Below are 15,649 nucleotides of genomic sequence, written 5' to 3'. Positions count from 1 at the left end.
GAAGTTCATCCTATACTGTTTGGTCTCCAAGATTCAGAATCGAACCTTCTTCTACTCCAACTATACTTCAGAAGGGGGTTTCTGAATCTTATCAACGCATGTAGGTGTTTTTGTTGGGTGTTGTATGCCACTGCCTGGTAGCTGTGTTAGCACTCAGTGTATCACACTTGATTGTCTTTATGACTGATAACTGGTGCTTTTCCAATTGAGTCACACCTACAAGTCCTGCTTGTTTCCTGCTTGTCCTTGACCTAGAACTCAGGACCTGGGTTCTGTGCCTGAGCCTCTTTGTGCTCAAGGGTATTGCTCTACTATTTGGTCCACAACACTACTTTCACATTTTTCTGAGTAGTCTATTGCAGATGAGAGTCTCATGGACTTTCCTGCCTAAACTGGCTTTGAAGTGAGATCCTCAAATCTTAGCCTTCTTAGTAGCTATGATTACAGTTGTGAGTCACCAATGCCCAGCTCCATGTCCCACTATTTGATGGGTAATTACAATAGAAGCCTTCAGACTTTTTTCTCCCAATGGGCTCTAAACTCTATATCCAGGTCTCATTCTCCTGAGTGGCCAGGATTACAGGCTTAAGAAAATGGCATGAGGTTGATAGGTGTATATTTGTTCCCTGGGGCATTTTTACTGTGAATTACCCTTGTCCTTCAAAACACCCTCTACAATTTGAGCTTTTGTGATATTGAAAGCAGTGACTCCCATCTATAAAGTCACTACCTACTGCTTCTTCCAGAAGTTTTTATGATCTATTCAACTTTCCTACTTCTTTCATGTTCAGTTTTATAGCTGCCTCCACATTCTCAAATCCCTCCTTTACCCTCTCCTCCCAGTTCTCATCAGGGTATATAATCCCAGCCTACCTACACTACCTTTCATCAGGAACTTGGGGGGTTGTTTGTTTGTTTGTTTGTTTGCCAGTGCTCTGGCTTCTTTTGCTCAAGGCTAGCACTCTACCACTTGGGTCACAGCGCCACTTCTGGCTTTTTCTATATATGTGGTGCTGAGGAATCGAACCCAGGGCTTCATGTATATGAGGCAAGCACTCTACCACTAGACCATATTCCCAGCCCTACACTACTTTTATCCTTATGCTTTTGTCTTTCTAGGTGTCTTTTATGTGTGCTGGTAATAGTGTTTGAATACAGTACCTAGGTGTAGTCTCTGAGATTTTTGTACAAGGGTAGTCTTCTACCACTTCAACCACAGCTTCACTTCTGGCCTTCTGCTGGATAATTGGAGATAAGTTTGACATGGACTTTTTTTTACCAAGGCTGATTTCAAACTGTGATACTGAGGCTTATTGTGTCCCATACCACAGATATAAACATGTGGCCTATATGTCTCTCTTAGTTTTTTTAAAACAACAAAGTTTCATATCAAATGTTTTAGAAGCATTCACAATAATCAGTAATTTAGGAAATCCATAATATGTGCATCTGACAAGCTGTATAAAACCTAAATATGTCCCTAACTGCAGTATTGAGTTCTGAGCAATCAAGAAAATGTGTGCTCTATTTTGAAAACATGATCATCCATTTCTTTTATCTTTTTTGAGGAGAGTGTTTTTTATTTTATTGTAAAGGTGATATACAGAGGGGTCACAAAAACATGATTCGAGTAATTAGTACGTTTCCTCTTAACTATGTCATCCCCTCCCTCATCCTCTCCCTGTTTTTCCCCTCCCAATGTCCCTATCCTCAAAGTTGCATCAGTTTCTGAAAGATCAAACTTGTGAAAATTTTTGTATGCTGGTTGCTCACTATTATACTCCTAACTCCTCAGGAGCCTGCAATCTATTTATTTCAGTTCAAAGCCCACTATGTCTGGAATGTCCATGAACCACAGATGGTCAATTAACAACCAAATACTGGAAATTGGAGCTGTGGCTAAAGAAAGAAAGCAGTAACAGTGTAGGGGCGGGGGAAAGGACAGGGTTGGGGCTCTGAGCTCATTGGCCCAAAGAAAAATACAAAAATGTGGAATAGGAAGCTGGGTTGGCTTAATGGGAAAGTGAAATCTTATCACGTGGAAGACCCCAATTTTCACCTAAAAAGGAGAAAGAGAGGTGAGAAGAGGGTTGAGAAATAGGAAAAAGAGGGAATGGAGGAAATGACCAAGGCAGAGAAAGAGGAAATCAAAAAAGCAGTAGAATTAAGGTAGAAGTTGCAGAAGCAAAAAAGAGAGAAACACGAAAAAATGAAAGGAGATGGCAAGAAAGAGAAGACAAGGGATATGGGAGAGAAAAGAGAAGATGGAGGACAAAGGTCTAGAGAAAAAGACAGGAAGGAGGAAGCAAGGCTGGCTTAACAGCAACTACATACCTTGTACTTGGACTCTGAGTTGTCAATGGATACTTACTTGTTTGAAGAATACAAACTTCTCTTTTAGCCATTTGGTCTCCTAACTGTGAGGTGTGATGTAATTAATCCATGAATGCTGGTCTATGTTTCTCTGCAATTCTGTATCTGGGATTCCTTTTCCAAGTCCTGCCCAAAGCTACACATTCTGCCCATCCCCCAGGGCTAGTCAGGAGAGATGCAAACACCAACAGTGGATTTGGGAAGCATCATATCTGGCCTTGACTGACCTCTGCTACAAACCACCTGTGAAGTGTTCCACCAGGAAACATTGTCCAGTGTCTTTATCTGTAGGAGGTCTGCCTCCACCAAAGACATTGTTAAGATGTTATAAAATACAGCACAAAGTACTAGCTGCCCTGTTAGCACTTCCCTAGTCCTAAAGTCATTTTTTTTGTTTTGCTGCTGCAGTTTGTTGTGAGTGCAAGAACACTCAGGCACATGTGTTTCTGTGGGGGGGGGGTGCGCGCGCCTAAAGGAGAGTTTCAACTCTGAGGTCCTATTGCTTTCACATTGTCATCCTTTTTCAGCTACAGCTCTACCATTTGAGCCACAACTTCAGCCTGACCTTTTCCTTGTTGATCAGAGACTGGCTCTAGTGAACATTTTCAACTGGCTGGCTTGAAACCACAATCTTTCAAATCTTAGCCCAGTGAGTAGGTAGGATAGCAGGTGTGAGTCATCTTGGGTTGCCTCAGTAGTTGGATTTCTGTGTCACATTTTTCCAAAGGCCACCAAATTGCTATAGACCAATAGCAAGACTTCTATCTCCAACTCCTCTTGCCTTCAAGCAAACAAATACCCCTTGAGTCAAATAGGCTGGATGAATGCAAATATTAACCTGTTGAAAGGGACTCCAGTACTCTAGGGACACTGAATGATGAGCTAAAGCTTAACAATGAAGGGGAGGAGGGAGTAGAGGACCTTCACCTGAGGCCAGAAAAGGAGCAACATGCTGGTCATTCTACAGTGCAATCTCTTCAGTGTCTTCAAAGTGCAAGGCTCTTCTTCCTGCTCTGTCCTCTTAAACCTTTGTTCTCTTCATGCTGCTAAGGTAGCTCTCTGCCCACTACTAACTGTGATGTGGGTCAACAGCCAAATGCCTGCCATGTGTATCCAGTTTCAACCAGAAAACAGTAACTCTCTTCAATTATAGTATGGGAAGATTCTCACATCTTCTTTGCCAGAGCTGGGTCAAATGGCTATCCTCACTTCATGGGAGGCTAGAAGGAGACCCCTTGAAAATTTGAGTCTATAATGGAAAAGATAGGAAGAATGGATACCACCTAAACAACTATAAGGAATTCCCACAACAAATTTATAATCTGTTCAGTTTACAGTGCCCCTCAGACAGGTATCAAACATCAGGACTTCAGGCTAGAAAGCAGCCACCACCAACATACATGTGCATTCCCTTCTTATTCTATTTGTCCTACTAATGCCCACTCTAGATCTACATTCAATGAGGATCCTTGGTCTCTTGACTCCCTGAATCTGCCTATCTCCACAGGACAAAATAAGTCCTCTGGCAAGTCATTAAGGAATAAGAAGATTGATTATGTGTTGCAGTTGCAAATGCAGTTTTCCGGAGTTAGAAGAAAGAAAATCAATAGTGAAAACTGTTGCTACCTGAAAATCTCTCTCTCTCTCTCTCTCTCTCTCTCTCTCTCTCTCTCTCTCTCTCCTCTCTCTCTCTCTCTCTCTGTCTTTCTCTCTCTTTTACTGTGTGTGTGCGTGTGTACGTGTGTGTGTCAGTGTCTGTGTGTCTGTGTGTCTATGTCTGCCTGTCTGTTGTGTGTGCTGACCCTGGGGCTTGATTGAAATCAGGGCCGGGGCACTGTTCCTGAGCATTTGTGCTCAAGGCTAGGCTCTACCACATTGATCTATAGTGCTATTTATACATTTGTGGTAGTTAATTAGAGATAACAGTCTCATGGAGTTTCCTTCTAGGGTAGCATTGAATGGTGATCATCAGATCTCAATCTCCTGAATAGGTAGAATGATAGGCTTAAGTCACTGATGACCAGTTTGAAAAGTTTTTCTATTTTTTCGTGAGCTTTGTGGTTATGGACATTGCTATGTCTACTGAAAAAGCCTTGAGGAAGCCAAGGGCCCATGACTCATAGGTATAATCTTGACTAAACAATATAATAACATAACATAATATACTACAATATAGAAGGAACTGAGGTCTGATGTCCATGGTTCTAATGCACCTATGGCAGTTAAGCCTGTAAGACTTTTGTCTCCAATTATGAGAGAGAGAGAGAGAGAGAGAGAGAGAGAGAGAGAGAGAGAGAGAGAGAGAGACAGAGAGAGAGAGAGAGAGAGCGCAAGCTGTTGCTCAAACTAGTAGAGAACAGCCTTCAGTAACATACTCTAGAGTACTGACCATACCCTCAGTTCAAGCCCCAATGCTAGCAAAACAATAGAAACAATAAAGCTGGAGATCCATGTTGGCTCAAATTTAGTAATCCTAACTACTCAGGAGGCAAACATTGGGAGAACTACAGTCTGAAGCCAGCAGTCACCAAACAGGAAAAGAAAAAAACATTTATCAAGGCTAGGTGTAGTGGTACACACACCAGCTACAATGATAAGCCATACATAGGATGACAATCCAGGCTAGCCCTGGACAAAAATAAGACATTCAATCTGAAAACAAAGGAAAAATGATTGGGGGCATGCCTTCAGCAGTAAAACGGCAACAAAGTAAGTGCAAGGCCATTAATTTCAGCCCCAATGCCACCTAAAATAGCAATGGAATGAATAGCACAATTGTGACAGTTATGTGGCTTGAAACTATTGTATCATTTAGCAGAATAACAAATTACTTATTACAAGAGGTCCATAGAGGAAAATTAAAACAAACCAACTGTTGACCAAAGTTATAAATATTCTTGTCAATATTGGAATCATCCTCACACTTGCCCATAATATACTCTACCATTACTGTCTTTGTGTCTGTGTGTCAGTGTGTGGTACTCTGTGAGTGTGTGTGTGTGTGTGTGTGTGTGTGTGTGTGTGTGTGTGTGTGTATCCTAGAGTTAGAAAACAAAACAAAGCCTGTGTACTATTGCTGAGATTTTCTGCTCAACATTAGGCATTTATAACATGAATCACAACTCCACTTCCTCCTAATTGTTAGTTAATTGTAAATAAGAGTCTCAAGGACATTTGAGGCCACTCTGGCTTTCAATGAGGATCCTCTCATGTCAGTTTCCTGAGTAATTATGATTAAAGCCATGACACACTGGTGCCTTGGTCAGCCTACTTTTTTCAGTGACTATGGGAGATGGAGTCTCACACACTGTTCTGCCTGAGCTATCTCTGAGACTCAATTCTTCAGATCTCAGCACCTTGGTAGCTGGAATTCCCTTTCATTTTATATCCTGCACATCTTACACTGGGAGCTGAAGAGCTTGTGATCTTGAAGCTCAAATATCACCAGACAACAAAAATCCCATAGCAAAAGAAAACCAAAGAAATTATCTTGAAAATATCCAAAGGAATGAGAAAGTAGAAGAAACAATTCCAGCAAAAGAAAATACTGTTGCTTCCTCTTGATGCCTTTTCATTTGGACAATAACAAAAAACAAACTCAGAAATAGGCACTCTATGACTAAAGTCAGGTATCCAGTTATTTGCTATTCATGCTTTTTCCAACTGACTGTCTAATTTTTCCAGGTTAGCATACAGATAATGCCTTTATATGCAGCTCTACATTGTGGCACTTCGTACTGAGATAAGATCTGAAAAGCTAATTTCTTTGGATGGCCTCAAACCACAGTCCTAAGGATCTTCACCACAAGGGTGGCTATGATAGCTTGAATAAGCCCAACAGTGGAAAACAGGCGGCTCAAAACACACAGGACCTGGAAAGCACGTTGTTGACAGGGTCCTAAGAAGGCGGCTGGGCAGCCCTTTCCCAGCAGAAGAAAGGATGTGGAGTGAGCTACTGCCTCCTGGCCTAAATGAAAGTGATATTGAGTCCAATTCTGAAGATGAAGCCATACCTCAGAACTCCAAGTTTAACGTACAAGCAGTTAAGGAGGATGGGACCAGTAGGAAACCAGATTCCTCAGAGTTCCCGGAAGATGGGTCAGAAACTAAGCCCGGGGTCCAAGCAAATGCATATGAAGAGTGCCCTTCTGGAATTCCCATAAATATGTGGAATACATTTCAAGAATTGCATAAAAAACATTCTGAACAGAAAACTTCAGCCTCAAGATTCAGAGGGAGAAAAAGAAAGCACTCCAGAAAAGAGAAGTTGAAGAATGAAAAAGAATTTCATAGTGAACAGTCCTCAAATGAAGCCCAATGGAAGGAGCTTACTCAGTATTTTGGAGCCAATGATAGATTTGAACCTCCTGTAAAAAAGGAAAAGGTTGAAAAGTCAGGTCTCAAAAAGGGGATAGGCCAGGCTGTGGAGGAGTGGGATGTTGAGAAGGCTGAGGACCTCAGCAACCAGCTAGCTATGCAAGAGCTTGGTGTAAAAATTGCCGAAAGGGGCTGGGGATATGGCCTAGTGGCAAGAGAGCTTGCCTCGTATACATGAGGCCCTGGGTTCGATTCCCCAGCACCACATACACAGAAAACGGCCAGAAGTGGTGCTGTGGCTCAAGTGGCAGAGTGCTAGCCTTGAGCAAAAAGAAGCCAGGGACAGTGCTCAGGCCCTGAGTCCAAGGCCCAGGACTGGCAAAAAAAAAAAAAAAAAAAAAAAATGCCGAAGTAATTGCCTGCCACAAGTTTGTAGAAACCAAAAAGGAAGCTGAAAATTCACAGGCTGCTCAAAAGAAAAAGAAGCTGGCATGGGGGTTTGAAGCAAAGAAGAGATGGGAAAACAAAAGCAACATGGGATATATGTAACCTTGCAGACCTCAGAACACTTAACAGACTCATGTGCTCACATTAACAAGACTTTCCTGCTTAAATGTGTTCAAAATTGATAGATGTAAGAAATTGAAGTAGAAAAATGTGCATAAAACTTAGGAGTTGAGGGGCTGGGGATATGGCCTAGTGGCAAGAGTGATTGTCTCGTATACATGAGGCCCTGGGTTCAATTCCCCAGCACCACATATACAGAAAATGGCCAGAAGTGGCGCTGTGGCTCAAGTGGCAGAGTGCTAGCCTTGAGCAAAAAGAAGCCAGGGACAGTGCTCAGGTGCTGAGTCCAAGCCCCAGGACTGGCAAAAACAAACAAACAAACAAAAAAAAACAACTTAGGAGTTGATTATCAACTGTTGGACTTTTTCTAAGGAGTTTATACTTGAAATGAATATTTTTGTTATTTGTGTAAGAAATCTAAGCATACACAGAGGGGAAAAGTATGGGATTTTTCTAAAATCAATGTGTTTTCCATTTGTTTGGTATAGTGAAGCCTGTGAGGTCCTTGGACCTTCTTATCTGTTCTAGGCATGACTACACTGTTTCTGGAATCATGGTTTTAAGATTGTGACAGCTTTTACAAATAACTTAATGTCATGAAAACAATTATTGATCCCTTATTGGCAGCAGTAGAATTTATATTTTTATGGTCACATAGTAAAATTATTTTTATATACCATCAGGTAGGATAATTAGAAAAGGGGGATAGAATGTAGTATGTGGGGGGCAGTTTAGTTTCAGCTCTTCATAGACATCTCCTATCTCAGCTCTGTTTTTTAAATTATTAGATGGCATAGTTACATTAGATGTATATATTATATTAGATTATAGTTTTATTAAACAGTTAATAATAATTCCAAATAAAAAAAACACACAGGACCTAAGGAATCATAAAGCCATGATGTCACCTGAGAAATATTCAAAAATATGATGAATGCGTGGGTACATAGCTGTTAATTCTAAAGACAGGAAGGACAAGGACAAAGCATGGAGAGGTGAGGCCCCACCTGGGTTGAATAAGAACTTCTTTCAACAAAAGAAAGAAAAGCTGGACCTTGGGGTTCATGCCTATAATCATAGCTTCTCAGGAGCATGAGATCTGAGGATCACCATTCAAAGCCAGCCTGAGCAGGAAAAACAGTGAGACCTTTCCAACCAATGAAATGCTCAGAAAAAGCTAGATTTGAGCCAAAGAAACTCAGGGACAGCACTCATACCATTAGTTCAAGACCCAGGATTAAAAAAAAAAAAACAGAAAATGAGGAAAGACTATATTTAAATTTAAATTGCAAGTTGATTACTTGTGTTTTCTTGATAGGATTATATTATTTTATTCCCTGATTGAATAAGAGATTTTTATTTCTTGCAAATATTATATACATGTGTGTATATATATGTATATTTAAACATAAGCAGTAAAATAATAAAAGAAAGGAAAGAAAAGAAAATTTCTTCTCATTTAAAGGCTGTATCAAGGCAGCATTAATCTTAAATCAGAAGCAAGACCCCGTGGCACCAAGCAACCTGGGATAATATTTCCTTACAGATTGGTTAGCTTTGGACCAAGGTATCATGCAAGATAGTTACTTTGTTCAACTGCTGGAATAAGTGCATACCTAGAGAATAAATCAGATCACCTGGCCTAGAACCATGGAGCAAAGAAATAACCACTTGACACAAGTTTCCAAAGCCAGGATCCAGTGTCTCACGCCTGTAATCCACCTACTCAGACGGCAGAGAACTGAAATTTGCTATTCAAATCCAGCCCAGGAAAGGAAAAAAAATCTGCAATAGTCTTTTCTTCAATTTACCATCAGAAAGTTGGAAGTGGGGCTGCGGCTCGAAGTAGTACAGCACTAGCCTGGAGTAAATGCCCAGGTGTGAGTTGAAGAGGCATGAATGACAAAACATGAATGAATGAATGAATGAATAGAAGCACCGCTCTCAAGGAGGCACTTGTCATCCCATTTTCTCTACCTGATGTCGACTTCCAACGACCGCCTGAGGAACAGATGAGTGGACAAGGCAAAGATGTGAACAGCCAGCAAGCAATGTGGACCACCCAAGTACAGCCAGGGGAGAGACCTCGGGAGCCCTTAGGGCCTTTGTGCCCCAGGCCAGCGGCGTCTGTGGATGACAAAGGTGGAGAATCAGCGACCATGCAATGTCTCTATACTCAGACCCCCCTACCCTCATCTTCCCTTTTCTTGGGGCACATTCACTGAGGAGGCCCTGGGTCCCCACACAGCCTAGCGGCATCCTTTCCCCTCCACTGCCCAATTGCTCCATCCAAGACGGAGCCGCACCCCAATGGCACCCGGCAGAGGGGCGAGACGTATTCTCCCTACTGCTGGCATCCAGGGATCCCCTGACAGGAACCCTGCAGCACGAGAAGGGGGTCACCCTCACCACTGTAACCCTGCTCCCAAAGAACCACTTGTCACCCCTGTTCTCTCCCTACCCGCGTCTTCAAAGACCCACTGAAGAGCAGACCTGTGGAGCCCACAGCGGTGACCAGCCAGGCGGCAATTTCCTCAGCGCCCGGACTGCCTGCAGCCACCACAACGACTGTTAGGACCTCTAGTGTCCCAGCCTGCGCACTATGCCGGCCAGGGTCATGACCCCATGCACACATACATGTAGTCCTAACCCTGTGGACAATCTAGATGCCCGGATGAACACACACTTCCCCCACCCCCTCAACAATTCCTGCCACTCACCTTACCCTGGACAGTGAGTAACCAATTGCACACAGGAGGAGGCTGAGAAATGTGGGTTGATATGGGATGGAGATATTCAGGTGTGTACTAACAACCCAGTGCTGCACCAGTGCAGACACACCCCCAGTCCTTCTACATTTCTTTAGGATTTCCATAAAGCATCATCATTACCCCTCAGGTACCTTCTGCTTCTTTTCAACAAGAGCTGCAACACCATGCCAAGCCACTCTGTGTGTGCTGCACTATCTGAGGATTCAGATGCAGGGATTTGCCACCTCTGCTCTGGAGTCTTCCTATGAGGGCCTTGTAACTTGCCAATACAACCAATACACACAACCATTATTCCCCGAAAGAGTAATCCAGATTATATATAGGCCAAGCCTGGGTGCACACACACACACACACACACACACACACACACACACACACACACACACCTATTGGCAAGGATTAGCTAGCATAAAAGGAGTGGGAATCATAGTCACCAGAATCACTACTTCAGCAGCACAGGCCATAGTAAAATACAGTGCCACTCTGTCACCATATCAGGCTAGAGCCTTCTGTCCCCATTTGATGGCTGCAGTCTGGTGGAGGAGTTGTGATCTTCCTGTCAGGCCTCATTGACTGAGATTCAGCAGAGAGGCCACATACACCAATCTGGGCTCATACTTTCCTCCCCCACTGGTAATGACATCATCCCAAGGAGACTGGGAGCCCAAAAGTACCAAGCAAGAAGGGGATAAATACTATGCACCACCTCTGGCACCCTTAGGTAAGCAGAGAAAAATCCAGACTGCCTGACCCTGGACCACACAGCAGAAGCCTGTAGGCATAGGTGAGACTTGCATCCTGTTCCCAATCATTCACTTGTCATGCCCTCCCTCTCCACCTGGTGGCACCACCAAGGACATGGCCTCTGGCAACCAGGTAGGAGGCCATTTCCTCTCCTGTCTGGTTGCCAATTCAAAGCTCATGTGCAGTTATGACCTCCAGCTCTAAAAGCAGGAATCTGCAGACCGTGCATATGGCGTGTGACATCCCAAACCAGCAGTTCCTGTGCAGTTACAGCACAATTCTTCATATATCTAGTTTTATTTTGAATAAGGTCTCAAAATTTTTCCTAGACCAAATTTTGTTTCTAATTGAGCACAAAGTGCACCTCCATATTGGCACCCTTTTTGTATGTCAGTTGTGTGCGTATTCACATTTGTGGAAATATATGTGGGGGCAGGATTATTAGAGTTGGATTTAGGGATTTACTCACGTTTGCTTCATTTTCTTTTGTTTTTGTTGTTTTTGTTGTTGTTGTGTGTGAGAGCAAGCACATGCGTGTTTTAGAGGTGAGGGTCTGATCTACTCCTTGGCCAAACCTGCAGTTCAGACACCTGCATTTTTGTTGGAATTGAGGCCAAGCCAAATCTTTCCTGGGCTTTTCTCAAGTCATGAATCCCTGACTTTGTTCAGTGAGTAGTTAGGTTAATGAAAATGACTCACCAACCCACCAGAAACCATATTTTGATGCCACAAGCCCTAATGAACAAAAACAGCATGTCATCATAGGTGGGGTTTCTAAAATTCAGGCACCTTTTTTAGATGCAGACAGCAAGACAATGGTGGTTGGGAACTTCCCTTCTCTCCTTAGCAATCACTACCTGAGACTGCTTGGTGGCATCATCCAAAAGGGAGACTGAACCAGAGTACAAAGATGTACCTACCAACTACTCTCATCAGTGCATACCCCAAGTCAATCATATCCTGCTTCATCCCCACCCCACTGCAAAATCATATATTGATTTAGCACTTGAAACCTGCTCCCAAACAAGTACTTGCCATCTCCTACATCCAAAACTCACAACCTACCTAACAAAAACTGGGCCAAATAAGGACGAGACTTCTGAACACTGACCCGAGGCCCTTGGCTAAAAGTCAATGTTCTCTTCCACAGAAGTGCCAGAAGAAACTCATGCTTGGTTAGGACCTCCATTTTCCTCAGATGATGCAGGCTGATGTCATAATACCCTCTCTCCATGTTGCCCTGCTCTGGAAGAGGGCTTGGAAGGCCCAACTTTGACAGAGTTGGCCAGTAGCATCTCATGCCCCTCAGCCTCCAAGTGAGAGTGTGGAAACTTTCACAGGCTGGTGAGCAGTGGGTAATCAGAGGGTTTGTCTTTGTTGAGGAATTAGCAAGGAAGCATAAGGTAGGTTGAGCTCATATGGTGGCAAAATAACAGTGGAAATATATCCTGTCCTTTGGTTTGCGCCTATTTTAGTTTGAATAAAGGCTCTCAATATTCCCTAGAAAGCCTTATGGTACTCATGAAGCAAGAGGTAAAGCAACATGCTAGATATCTGAGTGTGTGTGCATGCATGCTTCTCTGTATATGTGTGTGTGATACTGGGCATGCATGAGTCATGAGACTTGGATTCAGGCATTTCCCCACACTCTTGGCTTTTCTTGTTTTCAGGAGGTTTTCCAGCACACCTTCACTCTGAACAGGTGCTGTTTCTGTGTTGTTGAGACTGTGGGCAGGAAATCTTTTTTCTGGGGTAGCATCAAACCTAGATCCACCCACAAAACTTTGCTCCCCCATTCACTAGAAGAACAGGAATGGACTATCACAGCCTTTAGAAAACCCATTATCATCATAATTGGTCAGCACAAATTAACTACAGACTTTGTGTCTTTTTGGTGCAGAACCAGCTAAGGCGACCTTGTTCCTCCCCTCAGGCAGCAGTCAATGTGCTTCAGTTGGGAGGCCCAGGCTTACCTAGCAGCACCAAGCAACTTTCCTCTTCTCTTTTCTGGAATGAAAAAACAAGAGCAGGCTGGAGCCTGTACTGCACCAGGCACACAGGAACGGTGTCTTCTGCCCATCTGGCATCAGTGCATGCCTGGAGTGACCCCAGTTCCTCTGATCACGTGACTTCACGGGAGCAGCACCAGGTACACAGTTGGCACTTTAACCTTTCTCCCAATCAGTGAACACACATAAGCCTAATTAGCAATTTTCAAACCCACTTATTACTGCTACCTTCACCATACCAAGGAGGAATCAAATCCCACACCTGAGTCTCCAGGTATACAGCTAAGGAGCAACTTCCTCATCCACAATTTTGTGAGCAATTTCCTCCTGGGTGTGGAGATTCTTCATGCTCTTGCAGAAGAGAAACCTGTAGGGGATGCATACAGACCACACGCTCCTTCTGCCTATCACTGTTTCTATGCAGGGACTCACAGAACAAACCAGGACTTCCATGCAGTCTACCAGGAGCTACTTGTGCCCTTCCTCCTCCTTCCCAGCAGAGTGAAAGAATGGTAGCAGAGCAGAGCATGGGGAAAGATATTCTTTAATTATTTTTCTGTGAGTGTCAGTCTTGGGACTTGACGTCAAAGCCTGTTCACTGTACCAGAGCTTTTCTGATCAAGGTAGATCTCTATCACTTGAGCTACAGCGATACTTCTGACTCCTTTTTGAGTAGTTAATTGGAGGTAAATGTCTAGGGATTTCCTAATTCAATCCTCTGTTCTCAGCTTCCAGAGTGGCTAGAATGACAGGAATAAGCCAATGCACTTGGCTCGCTCATTTATTTAAATAATATGAAAGGCCTTACCGATGACTGTTCACCCTTATTAAAAATTACATAACCAGTACACACTGAGGTTACAATGTGATGATTACTCAAGTTGTTTTTCTAGCTCATTTCAGAAAAATTTTCTAATAACCTATTGCATTTACATTTTTATGGCTGAAGCAGGAGCACCTAAGGTTTGAGGCCAGCATTATGTCAGCATGAGCTGCCCAGGGGCCCAGTCTCAGAAACAAAACAGGGGTTAGGGATGTAACTTAGTGGTAAGGTCATTTGGCTGAATATAGTGTGGTATCCAGTACCTCCAAATAAACAAAATCTCCAAAAAAAAAGGTGAATGTGTGTTATGTATACACACATACAATAAACAAAAAGCAATTGGGATGGACTTTAAAATAGCAGTTAATGACAGTTCTTCTGATTGAATAATGAAAAATTTTGAATACCTGATCTTGAATACTGAGGAAATGTATCCTGTAAGCAAATATTAAGCAACTCCAGAATCCTTTATTATATTTCATGGAAAACAATCTCCAGAGCACCACAAATGGTATTTCAAAACTATCATAGGAAATTTACTTCATTAGAATGTAGTTATTGTTTCATAACAATAATGCAAATCACAACACTCAGATTATATATATATACATATTTTTAATGAATGTATATATAACTGAATTTAAATTTCAATGCATTTCATCTTTCAGGTCAAGGCAGTTTTGCTTCATAAAAAGCAATTACAACTTCAGGGCATTGAACATTAGCCTCTTTTGCCAGAACCCACTCAGGTTGGTCACAATTTTTCCACTTCATGAGGAGCATCAATAATCCCATATTTTCTCTGGCACCAAGTATTTCTTCAGGCTCAAGCCCCATAGTGAACCCTCGAGGGTAGTCACCAGCACCTCTTTCATACCCTGATGTGCTATCATAGGATTCACCGTTACATAAAATATCATTTTGAGAATTTAGAAACTCCTCCATTAACTCTGGGCAATTTAAATGCTCTTCTGCTTCCCAGGTATTATCAGCATCTGGATAGCCCTTCCATTTCAGGAGATATTGTACCTGCCCATCTAATACACGCTGGTCTACTATTTTCTCCGCCTCAAATTCCTCAAGTCCTGCTCCTTCAGAATTTTCACTCCTCATAATTCTTTTTGGTAGTAAGGTGTCCTTGGAGGCCATTTTTCAATTGCAGGTGTGAACAGCTGTTATTAATACCTCAGATGCAGCAACTGTGACTGTCAAGCCGCAAGCTCCAGTCACCTCTGGGGGATTTTTGTTAAATTTCTACAGTAAGTCCTAGGAAAAGAAAAAATATATCAATGCCTATATCAATAATTATGGTCTAAAAGAAACTCTCCTTACCAGAAACTGGCAAGAAAGTTTATAAAGAAACCCAGGAAATGTATAAAACTCAGGGTAAATATAATAAACACTCCTACACTTGTGTAATTTTAAATCTTGTTGAATTATTGAAGGAAAAGTTGTAATACCACCTGTATTGGGTTCCTTCTATTTAAAAGAAATAGTGGAGCAATTTATACTTCAACAGCTGGACATGTGGATGAAAGGGTAGAACAACTGTTCACCAAACACCAAGCTCTGAGTTCAAATCTCAGTACCACCCAAACCAAACATGTTCCCCATTTTGGAGGATTTAAGGACAACACTAAATACAGTAACTTCTACTTTAGTAGAAGTCAAAAATAACAACAGTAGACTAAGATTAATTATATACACATATCTTCATAACTAGAATGACTATGAAGAAAAGTATACAAACTATACTGCAAACACTAAATAGGTCCAAATATTCTCCTCCCTGCAATACAACAAGAAAAGGAAAACAGGAGTGAGAAACAGACAGGACACAAAAAATAATAAAAATATTAGACTTGCCTGATGCCAGTAGCTCATGTCTATAATCTTATCTCCTCATGAGGCTGAGATCTGGCTGCTCTCATTTTGAGGCAAGCCCAGGAAGAAGAGTGCTATGGACACCATTCCCAAACTAGATAGCCAAAAGTAAGTTGGTAGAGTGGCTCAAGTGCTAAAGCACCATCCAAGTAAGCATGAAA

General features: G+C 42.3%; 2 protein-coding genes across 2 annotated transcripts; one reads left to right on the top strand and one right to left on the bottom strand.

Annotated features, from left to right (window-relative positions):
* The first annotated feature begins 6,293 nt into the window (after positions 1 to 6,293).
* On the top strand, positions 6,294 to 7,908 carry LOC125343472 (protein FAM204A-like). Its single transcript, XM_048335924.1, has 3 exons — positions 6,294 to 6,881; positions 7,103 to 7,357; positions 7,592 to 7,908. Exons 1-2 carry the CDS (start codon positions 6,314 to 6,316, stop codon positions 7,237 to 7,239), a joined length of 705 nt encoding a protein of 234 aa, XP_048191881.1. The 5' UTR covers positions 6,294 to 6,313; the 3' UTR covers positions 7,240 to 7,357; positions 7,592 to 7,908.
* Positions 7,909 to 14,273: 6,365 nt separating this feature from the next.
* Positions 14,274 to 14,753, bottom strand: LOC125343136 (chromobox protein homolog 3-like). Its single transcript, XM_048335407.1, has one exon. It carries the CDS (start codon positions 14,751 to 14,753, stop codon positions 14,274 to 14,276), a length of 480 nt encoding a protein of 159 aa, XP_048191364.1.
* Positions 14,754 to 15,649: the final 896 nt, after the last annotated feature.

This window comes from Perognathus longimembris, chromosome 28 (genome assembly GCF_023159225.1).
Source record: "Perognathus longimembris pacificus isolate PPM17 chromosome 28, ASM2315922v1, whole genome shotgun sequence".
In the NCBI taxonomy this organism is placed as follows: domain Eukaryota; kingdom Metazoa; phylum Chordata; class Mammalia; order Rodentia; family Heteromyidae; genus Perognathus; species Perognathus longimembris.
Note: the sequence above shows the minus strand (reverse complement) of the source record. Positions and strands in the feature narration are given on the sequence as shown.

Coding starts and splice junctions, on each gene's coding strand:
- LOC125343472 (XM_048335924.1), top strand. CDS start 6,314: ATGTGGAGTGAGCTACTGCCTCCTGGCCTAAATGAAAGTGATATTGAG. Junction 6,882..7,102: donor TGTAAAAATTGCCGAAAGGG/GCTGGGGATATG, acceptor AAAATGCCGAAG/TAATTGCCTGCCACAAGTTT.
- LOC125343136 (XM_048335407.1), bottom strand. CDS start 14,753: ATGGCCTCCAAGGACACCTTACTACCAAAAAGAATTATGAGGAGTGAA.